Below are 11887 nucleotides of genomic sequence, written 5' to 3' on the forward strand. Positions count from 1 at the left end.
GATCCGGCCCCCCCGGTCCAGCGGCGGCCCCGATCCTCAGCGCTCCCGGGATGTGCCAGCACGGCCCCGGTACCTCCCCGGTGCAGCCCCGGTACAGCCCCGGTACAGCCCCGATACAGCCCCGGTACAGCCCCGGTACAGCCCCGGCACAGCCCCGGCACAGCCCCGGTACAGCCCCGGCACAGCCCCGGCACAGCCCCGGTACAGCCCTAGCCGTGCCGGTACGGCTGCAGCGCATCCCCAACGCAGCCCCGGTGCTCCTGCCGGGCATCCCCAGCACGGCCCCGGCACAAACACCCAGGGCAGCTCTGCAGCAGCTTCTTACCACGCCCAGTGCACCCCAATGCACCCCAGCACTGCTGAGAACAGCCCAGCACACTCCAGTTCTGCCTCGAGCACCCCAACACACCTACAGCAGAGCACAGCACACCCCAGTACACCCCAGTTAACCCCAGCACAGCCCAGTACACACCAGGAGATGCACAATCAGGTCCCTCCAATGCATGAACATGATGATGCCACTCCAGATTTGGGGACAACAAGGCCTTGTGCCATTCAAAGCCATCCCTGCTGCCACCCACGGTGCCAGTGCTGTGTCCCCAGGTGTGACCCCCCCGGTGACACCCCACCCCACGCCCCGGGTGGCCCAGCTTGGGGACTTACGCTCTTCCTCGGCGCGGCAGGCTCAGCTCCTTCTGCAACAAGACAAGCACGAGGTGGGGTCAGAGTGTGGCCCTGGGACTGGGGGTGCCCCCCTGCAGGATCCCCACTCCTGCCAGCCACACCCACACACCTGGCAGCAGTCCCATGTCACACCCGGCTGTCACTGCAGGATCCAACCCCCCACAGTGCCCAGGGTGAGGGTGACAAATCACCCACCCCTGGCCAGCACAAGGGGACATCTTCCAGTGTCCCCAAGGCTGGTGGTCCCATGGCCAGGCCCAGGAGGGATGGCACAAGGGCAGTGCAGTGGGAGTAGCTGCAGCATGGCCCCAGGACAGTGGCTTCACCCTGTCCCCACCTTGTCCCCCCTACCCCGGGAGTGGGCAGCAGCCAGCAGCCCCTACATTATTTATTTTTCCAGCCTCTGGGAATATTTCTTGTGAGATCTGTTTGCTCACAGGTGGTTCAACAGGCCAAAGGGCGGCTGGGGACAGGAACCCAGGCCAGTGCCATCCTCCTGGTGTGTTGGGCACTATCCAGCTCCAGCACTGCTCTGGTGCCCACCTGTGTGCCACCTGTCACCCCACACAGTGTCACAGATTCCTCCAGCACGCTGTGAGTGGCACAATGTGGAGAGGCTGATGTGTGCCCTGGCACACCACGGGATGCAGGGACATGTGGCAGCTGCAGGTGCTGGTTAATGCCCCATCATTGCCCTGATCCTGTGCCCACCAGTCCCATACCCCTGAGCAGCCCAGACCCACTTTTGGCTCAGGCACGGAGCTCCCTGCGGGCTGGAGCTGCTGTCACCCATGAGGGGGCCCCCAGCAGCACCCATACAGCCCCCAATCCCCGAGGTACCCACGCCCCATCCTGCTGCCCACGCCACGCAGCCCCTGTGGAAATCCCGGGATTGGGGCGCGCTGCAACGCAGTGATGCAGCAGCATCGCCATGGCAACGGGTGACATCATGCCTGGGTGCACAGGGACTCGGCAGCCCCGGGGCCCACGGGTGCACGTCTGCCCGGGGTGGCATGGGACACGTCTGTGGGTGCAGGGACAGGGGACACGGCGTGGTGTGGGTGTCCCTGCGCACCCAGCACAGGCTGACCCCAGGCCCGGGCTGGGCAAGGGGATGTGGGGTCCCTACATGGAGGGGGAGCCCCCCAGCACCCTCACCCAGCCCTGCTGTCACCCAGCCCGGATCCCCACCCACACCCGGGGCTGTGGCACTGGCCACCAGCCCCTCTGCAGGGGAGGAGGCACAGGAGGGTCACGCTGAGGGTTTTACCGCCCAGCGGGACAGAGGACTGTCCCCTGTGCTCACCCACATCCACCTACGGGTGCAAGAGCACACAGAACCCAATACCCTCCACTGCCAGGGGCTCTCCAGCCACTCTGTGTCCCCAGGGACAGCCAGAGCATCCCCCGGTGGCCCTGAGGACCCATGTGGGGGAGTGTCACAGAGCCAGCACCCACAGGGTCCCTGATCCACCCGTCCAGCACTGTCCATCCCCCTTCAGCAAGTCCCAGTGGGAGCCGGGATTAGCCACCAGCTGGTCCCAGTGAGGACAGCATTAGGGACCGCACCGGGGCAGCACTGGGGATGGCAGCAGTGATGGCATTAGGGATGGCATCAGGGACACCATCGGGGATGGCATTGGGACACCATCGGGGACGGCATCTCTGCTCAGCGCTTTGGGATTAAGTCCCTGGTGGGAGCCCCTTCCCAGCCCTCCTGCCACGGCCGTGTGGACACTGAGCCTGGTCCCACGGCTCTGCCAGGAACGACACCCAGAGCCAGAGCCCGAAGCCCAGAGCCATGGATGGCTCTGTCCATCCGCATCCGCGGGGAGGCAGCTCCCGCCCAGGGCTCCCTCCCGGGCTGAGCGTGCAGCGGAGCGCAGCTGCCCGCGGAGCTGCCAGCTCGGATGAAGGCAGCGCCGTGCCATCCTCCAGCCGCCCCGACAGCTCCGCCCGGGCCCCCCGGATACTGCAGATGGGGATGGAGGCGTCAGGTCACCCGGAAAATCCGGCTCAGCATTCAACTCTGCGAGCCGGGGGGTCCCTGTTCATCCCCCCGCCGAGCGCGGCGGTGAGCGCCGGGTTCCTGCGGGAGCGGTGCGGGATGGGCGGGAGGATGGGTGTCCCTCTGCCCAGGCAATAGAGGGGCTCGGAGAGGGCTGGCCCAGCGGTTCGGCACGAACCGGCATCGGGAGCTGGGCTGGAGGGACCACGGTGCTGCCACCGGAGCCCCCACACAGTTGGGTACCCCCCACCAACATCCCATGGCACAGCTGGGGCCAGACCCTGCCGGGCTCCCGGGTGGGTGCCCGGCTCCTGTCCCACCTGTCACACACAGCACCCACCTCTGGCCCCCGCAGCACCCACCTGTCACCCACAGCACCCAGCCCTCACACGGCCCCACGCAGAGCCCCCCACTCCCACAAGGAGCACCCACTTCTCGCACACTCACGCAGAGCACCCAACTCCCACCCGCGGCACCCACCTCTCGCACAGGCAGAGCACCCCCCTCTCACCCGCAGCACCCACCTCTTGCACACGCAGCACCCGCTTCACACGCACCCGGAGCACCCACCGCTCACCTCCAGCACCCACCCTTTGCACACCCACCCCCGGAGCACCCACCTCTCAACTTACAGCACCCACCCCTCGCAGAGCCGCATCCGGAACACCCACCTCTCACCCCCAACACCCACCTCCCCCCCGGAGCACCCACCCCTCACTCACAGCACCCACCTCTCACCCACAGCGCCCGCCCCCCGCGCCCCCGCAGCGCCCACCCCTTGCAGACCCGCACCCCCTGCCCCCCCCCCCCCCAGCCCGGGCTCACCGGGAACGGGCTCCCCGCGCTCCCTCCGCCCCCGCCCCGCCGGGCCGCGGTGCCGGTGCCCGTGCCCGGTGCTCACCTGGAGGCCCCGGCGCCGCAGGATGCTGGGCTCGTCCATCCCGCCGCGCCGCCGCCGCCGCCGCCGCCGCCTCCCGCTGCGCCCGCTCCGCCCGGTGCGCCCGGTCCGCCCCGCCGGTGCGCCCGGGGCGCCGCCCAGCGGCCCCGCCGCGTCACCGGACGCGCATCAGCACCGAGCCCGGGGCTGGCACGGCACGGCATGGGGCTGGCACGGCATGGGCTGGCACGGCACGGCATGGGGCTGGCACGGCATGGGCTGGCACGGCATGGGGCTGACATGCCATGGGGTTGGCACGGCATGGGCTGGCACGGCATGAGGCTGGCACGGCATGGGGCTGGCACGGCACGGCATGGGGTTGGCACAGCACGACTCGGGGCTGGCACGGCACGGCTCGGGGCTGGCACGGCATGGGGCTGAAATGGCATGGCGCTGGCACAGCACGGGGCTGACACGGCACGGCATGGGGCTGACACGACATGGGGCTGGCATGGCTGGCACGGCACAGGTTTGGGGTGGCACAGCACAGGCCTGGCACAGCATGGCATGGGACCCACATGGCATAGTGCTAGAACACAGCACAACATGGGGCTGGCACGGCACAGCATGGGGCTGGCACGGCACAGGGCTGACATGGCATAGTGCTGACATGGCACGGCATGGGGCTGACATGGCACGGGGCTGGCACAGCACGGCTCAGGGCTGGCACAGCATGGGGCTGACATGGCATGGGGTTGGCACGGCATGGGGCTGACATGGCATGGGGCTGGGATGGTATGGGGCTGGGATGGTATGGGGCTGGCATTGCATGGGGCTGGCACATCTGGCATGGCACAGGATGGGAGTGACACAGCACAGGGCTGACATGGCACAGCACAGGCCTGGCACAGCACAGGCTTGGCACAGCACAGGCTTGGCATAGCATGGCATGAGACCCACATGGCACAGTGCTAAAACACACTGAACACAGCACAGCATGGGGCTGGCACAGCGTGGGGATGGCACAACACAGCATAGGGCTAGCATGGCATGGGCCTGGCATGGTACAGTGTGGGGCTGCACAGCATGGGACCGGCACAGCATAACATGAAGTGGCACAGCACAACATGGGGCTGGCATGGCCTGGGGGTGGCAGAGCACAGGGATGGCAGAGCACGGCATGGGGCTGGGGTGGCCTGGAGATGGCACAGCATGGCATGGGACCCACATGTCCCAGGGCTGGAATGACAAAGCACAACATCACACAGAGCAAGGCATGAGGCTGACATGGCACAGGGCTGAAATGGCATTGGGCTGGCAATAACATGGGGCTGGCACAGCACATGGCATGGGCCTGGCATGGCACAGGACTGGTATGTCATGGCATGGTGTGGGGCTGGCAGGGCATGGCACATTCTGGGTCTGGCACAGTCTGCCTGGCTCAGTGCAGCCCAGTATGGCACAGTCTGGCATGGCATGGCGCAGTATAGCACATCACGGGGTTGGCAAAGGCTGGCACAGTCTGTGTGGCTCAGCACATCCTGGCACTGCAGAGTCTGCCACGTCATGACACAGCACGTCACGGCACAGCATGGCACAGCCCAGGCCTGGCACAGTCTTTCTGGTTTGACACAGCCCAGCAAACAGCTCTGGCACACACAAGATGGCCTGGGGCTGGTACAGTCTGCCTGGCATCATACAGCCCAGCATGGCGAGGCCTGGGGCTGGCACAGCAGGGCACAGGGTTGGGAGCTTGGTGTGGTCCAGCCCAGGTCTGTCCAGGTTGCCACAGGGCATCACAGAGTGTGTGGCCTTGGGCAGCACTGCCCAGCACAGCACAGCACAGCCAGGTCTGGCACAGCATGGTCCAGCATGGCCTAGCATGGCCTGGCCTGGTTCAGCATGGCACAGCCCAGCCCAGCCCAGTCCAGCCCAGTCCTGCTGTCTGTTGTGGCACAGCAAAGCCCAGCACGCTCCAGTTTGGCACAGCACGGTTTGGTTTGTACCCTCGGCCCGGGCTGGACAGGGAGACACACAGGGAGAGCACACGGAGAGTCAGGAGGACCCCCTGTGCCCCCAGCCCGGCCGTGCCCACGCTGTCCCAGCACAGGGACACTCCCACCACCGCCGCCCTCCGGCCCCCAGCAGGGGCCACACAAGGGGCCGCTTTCTGCGGGAACAAGGGCACTCTGTGCCCGGCCCTCGGTGCCACCCGGCTCCACCGTCCCGGGTCACCCGGCCCGTCACACGGCTCTGCTGCCACCGCGCCCTCCCGCCTCACTGGGGCTTTGTTCTCGCGGCGCGGGGAGTGAGTGACTCTGGGGACAAGCACAACAGACAACGCCCCCCCCCCCAAAAAAAAAAAAAAAAAAAAAAAAACCACCAAAAAAAAAAAAAAAAAAAAAAAAAAAAAAAAAAAAAAAACCACCATAGAACCTCAACCTTGGAGCAGCCGCTGAAGATTCACCCAGTTACGGGCAGAGGAGCAGAAACACGCTGTGTGTACAGAAAAAGAAACCCCAAGCAAAAGCCCCAAGACTCATCCGTGCTTACCTTGCTCTTCTCGCACGTGGCCGGGCGCGGGGCAGGGCTGGCCCCATCCCGGCAGCCGCCCGGCCGAAAAAAGGGGATACTTTGCTTGCTTTCTCTTTTGTTTTTGGTAAAAGTGGGGCACGCACTCACGTCTAGGGCTCTGCCCTGCCTGGAAACGGCACCTTCTCGGCAGAAGAGGAAACCCCAAGAGCGGGAAGCGGGGCTGAGCAGCGGGGCTGGCGGCGCGCCCGAGAGGGGCACCCGCGGGGGCCGGGGCTTTGGGGAGCCGGGAAGGGCAGAGGACAAAGGGCAAAGATCCCCCGGTGTGGGACAGCCCGGGTAGGCCATGCTGGGGTGGCTGCTGGCGGCGCTGGCGGCGCTGGCGCAGGGCGGTAAGTGCTCCTGCGGTGCTGCGAGATGAGAGATAACTTCAGAAGACTTTCAATGAATGATTGGGGGGTGATAAGACCTGGGGAGCTCCCGGAGAGAGATGGAGATATTCACCCAAAACCACAGGGACGGAGTAAAGACGGTGAATCCCCGCTGGCAGCGGGCAGGAGCCGGGGCCGGTGGCAGCGGTGCCGGGGAGGGGGAACACGGGGGGCTTGGGGTGAGAATCGCTGGTGCAGCTGCTGATTCCCCATTTGAGCAACACGGCAAGCAGGGAACCGCCACACCAGTTCTCCCTCCACGCATGGGATGGAGTTTGGGATACAGGAGCCTCCAGCCACCGCCCTGTCCCGCAGGCACCGTGACAGCCCAGCTCGTCTCCTGCTGGAAGAAATGCAACAACTACAGGGTATTCCACTGCTCCTGGCCGTCCCTCGGCCCCGCCGGGAACACCTCCTACATCCTGAACTTGTGGTGAGTCGGGCAGCGCGGCGAGGAGGGGGAGGCCACGGGATGTGTCTGGATCCCACCCTGTGCCCACTCCCTCCCCAGGTTTGAGCAGCACAGCCGGTCCCAGGAGTTTAAGGTGGGCACGGTGACCCAGTACAGGCCCCCATACCGGCAGCTGTACACCTTAGACAACACCACGGCCTGGGTGGAGGCACGCTGGGGGGACCAGGTCCACAGGACCCCCAACCACACCCTTCACCTCGACAAGGCTGGTGAGTGCCCCAGGGACCAGGCTGGCAGCCAGCACCAGCACTAAAAACTGCCAGACCATCCAAAAATTCCTCATCTTTCCAGTCAAACTGGATGCACCTCCTGCTGGGATGCCCTTCTCCAAGACTGGTGGGCAGCTGAGGCTGCTGGTGCCACGGCCACAGTGCCACGGCCTGGAGCAGCCACCACAGCGTGAGGCTCGCTTCCGGAGGGTGGGAGACAGCAGCTGGACACAGGTAAAAATGCTCTTTGCTGGAGCTGGCAGTGACTGACAGGACAATCAGGAGCATCACAGCAGCCCAGGGAGTGTGGGGGCTCAGTGATGTCACTGTCCCCCCCCAAACCCAGCTGTGTCCCATCTGTTTCGCTGCATTATCGGCTCTGCCTTGGCCATGGGATCCTGCTGCTGCCCATAACAGGATTCTCAGGGATTACACAGACAAAACCCCAGATTATACTAATGACGACAATGGATCAAATCCGGATGCTTGTCCCCAGCGAAGCTGTCACAGCTGGAGACCCCCCATCCCTCTCAGTTGCTGCCAGGAGAGTCCCACGATTGAGAGGGCCCCTGATCACCATGACCCCTGCACTGTTTGGCTGTCCCAGTCCCTGGGATGTTTGGGGATCACAGGGCAGCACTGATGTCCCAATAAAATACTGTTTTTATTGGGTGGGTGTCTCCACGCCCGGTTCTCTCTGCAGGTGACATGTGAGAGTGTGATGGTGACAGAGGAAAATGACTCAGGTTGGTTTATCCTGTGGGGTTGTTGGAGACCAAGCATCTCCCGGGGGTGCTCCCATGATGTACCCCCCATGATGGCCAAACGTTGGGCAGAGGAGGGGTCACTCCCAGCTGACCCTGCCACCCCTCTCTAGTGACCTGCGCCCTGGAGGTCAACGGCACCTTCGTGGTCCAGCTCCGGCAGAAGTTCCCCCACTGGAGCAGCTACTGGAGTGACTGGAGCAGCAACATCTCTGTTCCGGAGGGTGAGGAAGGGGAGGGGAGCCTGGTGAGATCCCAACAGCTCCCAAAAATGTTGATGGCTCAGTCAGGCTTGTTCCTCCTGCAGAAAGCCTGGGGAGCCCGGTGCTGAGCCATCAGCTGGGCAGACTGGGGAGAGATGGGCAGCGGGAGCTGAGGCTCAGCTGGCAGGTACAGTGGCATCCCTGGGGGCCTTCCTGGCTGTCCCCCACCGTTTCATGCCCCAAGCCACCCCCTTTTCCTCCCCAGCCAGTCCTCACGGAGCAAAGGGATGTCACCTACAAGCTGGAGGTCCACATGTTGGCGTGTGGCTGTGCAGAGTCAGATGAGGAGGACAATGTGGCGCTGGGCTGGGAGGTGACAGAGCACAACCTCACTCTCTCCGGGGCTGAATACAAAATCCTGCTGACTGCAGTCAATGCTGCAGGGCCGGGGCCGGCACAGCAGCTCCATGTGCCACCAGACCAGCACGCAGGTACCTGCCCCTCTAGAAATGCTGAGCTCCCCTGGCAGCCCTCGGGGCGTTATTTTTTTCCAGCTACCCTGTTTCATCGCAGATCTCAGCTTCAAGGAGATCAGTGTGGTCGGCAGCACCGTGACTGCGCTGTGGGAGGCGCCGGTCCCTGGCGATGCCTCCTGCTTCGAGCAGCAGACACTGCCAGAGCCTCCCAAACCGGGAGTCTGCATCCCGCAGGAATTCCCTGCCAACAGCATCCGCCAGGAGACAGGCAAGGGAGCGCCCCAAGCCCCCCGCTGTCCCCCCACCCGGGGTCAGGGGGTTTAACCAGCACCCCGGTTCCTCCCCAGGAGAGCTGGGAGCGCCGGGCTGTCGCCGCCTGGCCGTGCACGGCCGGGACCCGGAGCGGGGCTGGGCCACCTTCGCCCTGTGGCACCGCTACTCCAGAAACGGTTTGTGTGCGAGCACGGGACACCGCACCTGCCTTCGCTCCGGGAGGGGCGCTCCTCAAACAACCCCCCGGGTTTTCTGCACGCAGATTCCCTGGTCGTGCCCGTCAGCATCAACATCAGCACCGGGGATGCCGCCGTTGTCCTCCAGTGGGAGCCGTCCCCACGTGCCGCCTGTCCCGGCGCGCTGCACAAGTACCTGGTCTGCCACGTGACCGAGGGGGACAATGTGACCTGTGAGTGGGACCCCCCCGGCCCCTGGGGCAGGAGGAGGGTGCTGCCCCCAGGCACTGCCAGACCGCCCCACGTTCGGTTCTGTTTGCCCAGACAGTGAAGTGGAGGCCACGGCATCAAACTACACCCTCCAGAACCTGGAGCCTGGCACGGCCTACAGGGTGGGTGTTTGGGAGGTGACAGAGGACAGCAACGAGCCCTGCAGCCCTTGGCAGCCCTTCCAGACCAAGGCTTTGGGTAATGGCTGAGACCCCCCACTCCCCATGGGTGCTCTCTCCACTGTGTGCTCCCCCTCACCCCAAAGCGTCTCCTGTGTCCCTGTTGGGGGCAGGAATGCCACCACCCAGCCATGCCTATCCCCAGGTCCCCAAGGAGCAGCGTGGAGAGGCAACCTGAAGTACCTGGGCATCTCACTCGTACTCCCTGCCACAGCTGTCATCTACCACCTGAGCAAAAAGAGGTGACAGAGCACCCTCGTCCCCAAAGCCGCCCAGGCCACCCCCACCATTGCCCGTCCCTCACCAACCACTCCCTCCCCAGAGCTCGGCGCCTCCTCTTCCCACCCCTGCCCAAGCCCGTGGGCACCAAAGCCACCCAGTTCTCTGACAGCGAGATGGGCCAGGTGAGGTGTAAGGTGCAGGAGGGGGCAGATCCCACAGCCCCAAATGCCCATGCACAGCCTTGGCATGGGATGTTCCATCCCAAACCCACCCAACCCTTAGGGCCAGCCCTGGATAGGCCTCCTGGAGCCCTCGGAGAGGTTCAACCCAGCCGAGCTGCTGCTGATGGAGCCGAATCCCAGCGAGGAGACGCCTGACACGGACACCCAGACTGCGGGGCCACCCCCCGATGTGTCAGAGGCCGGAAAAGCCCGGCTGGAAAAGCCGGCGGCAGTGGTGCTGTCCCCGCAGGGCTGCGGGGAGGAGCTGCCCTTCGCCTACCGCAGGCAGGAGATGCTGAGCCCCGGGGAATCTCCACCCGGAGAGGAAGAGGAGGAGGAGGAGGAAGAGGAGGGAAGGCAGGGGCTGCACCAGCCGCCGATCCCCATTGCCCTGCTCATCTCCGACAAACCCATCATCATCAGGGATGAGGAAGGATGGGATCCCACACCGGAGGAGGTGGTGTCATAGCCATCACCGGCCTGCAGCAGAGGGGATGGAGGGCAGGAGGGGCACAGGGGTGTCCCGTGGAATGCACAGTGTCCAGTGGGATGCTGGGTGCCCAGCCCATGGGTGGCACCGGCACTTCCAGGGGGGTTTCTGGTCTCCAGGACAGGGAAGGCGATGACTCTGGATGCAGCGTTGCACCGGGACAGGGTTTGGCCACGCAGTTTCCAGTCCCAACCTTTCACCGGCAATAAAACCCGAGAGAAGGCAGCGGCAGAGTCTGGCCAGGGCAGAGGGTATTGCCATGCCTGGATTGGAAGGAGAGGCAGAGCCTCATCCCAGCCAGCTGCTGCCTCTGGAACCAATATCCTGGTGGGAATGCAAAAAGCCCCAGCACCAAACACCAGCTACCTGCAAAAAGAAAAAAAAAAAAAAAAAAGTGCAAAAAATAAAGGGAAAAAAAAATAAAAAAATAAACACAAACATTGAAAAAAATTTAAAAACTGCACAGAGCAGCAGGGCTGAGATGGTTTTCCCTCGGCTGACCCGAGCAGATTACAGCGAGGATTTAGAGGCGAGGTTCAATTCACGGGCTGTGGAGGACACAGCCAGGCCGCCGGGACGGGGCGATCCATGGGGGCCCCCCCAGCCCCTTTCCCTGGGGCCACCTCAGCCTTATCTGGGACAGAACCGGAGATGAAAAGCGATTTGTGGTTTTCTCTGCCTGGCGCGGCAGTGTTTATTTGCTGAGATAGCAAAAAAAAAATCTCAAAAACCTGAAAGCTACGTGGGTTTAGTAACTCGCGGTGTCTCAGCCATTGACGCTCGGCCTCCTCGTGCTCCTCTTGTCTCCACTCGTGTTTTGCCAAGTATTTCACTCAAATTGCACTCACAGCAGCGGCACCCGCGGGCGGAAACCACGGCAATGAGCGGGGACAGCAGTGCTCCAGGGCTGCACCTTCACCCAGCCCTCGGCCAGGGACACCTGGGCTGGATTTATGGCCATTCCCAGCGCTCCGGGCATGTCGCTCCCATGGCTGGGGGGTCTCATCCAGGTGGGGCCATGCGAGACCCCATCACCGTGTCCCCAGTGCTGTGTCCCCAGTGCCGTGTCCCCATCACCGTGTCCCCATCCCCGTGTCCCCATCACCTTGTCCCCATCACCGTGTCCCCATCCCCGTGTCCCCATCACCGTGTCCCCATCGCCGTGTCCCCATCACCGTGTCCCCATCCCCGTGTCCCCATCACCTTGTCCCCATCCCCGTGTCCCCAGTGCCGTGTCCCCATCCCCGTGTCCCCATCCCCGTGTCCCCAGTGCCGTGTCCCCATCACCATGTCCCCATCACCGTGTCCCCATCCCCGTGTCCCCATCACCTTGTCCCCATCCCCGTGTCCCCATCACCGTGTCCCCATCCCCGTGTCCCCATCACCGTGTCCCCAGTGCC

General features: G+C 64.2%; 1 protein-coding gene across 1 annotated transcript; it reads left to right on the forward strand.

The window, feature by feature from the left end:
* Positions 1-6884: 6884 nt before the first annotated feature.
* IL12RB1 (interleukin 12 receptor subunit beta 1) lies at positions 6885-11479 on the forward strand (the record flags this gene model as incomplete). The annotated part of the gene is given in 14 exon segments (XM_083880125.1): positions 6885-7003; positions 7005-7213; positions 7296-7447; positions 7917-7959; positions 8091-8201; positions 8285-8367; positions 8446-8671; positions 8754-8924; positions 9004-9105; positions 9192-9338; positions 9430-9573; positions 9700-9796; positions 9877-9958; positions 10059-11479. Coding segments are annotated over 14 exon segments (2094 nt in total). The 3' UTR covers positions 10467-11479.
* Positions 11480-11887: the final 408 nt, after the last annotated feature.

The sequence above is a fragment of the Zosterops lateralis genome (genome assembly GCF_965231275.1).
Source record: "Zosterops lateralis genome assembly, chromosome: 29".
In the NCBI taxonomy this organism is placed as follows: domain Eukaryota; kingdom Metazoa; phylum Chordata; class Aves; order Passeriformes; family Zosteropidae; genus Zosterops; species Zosterops lateralis.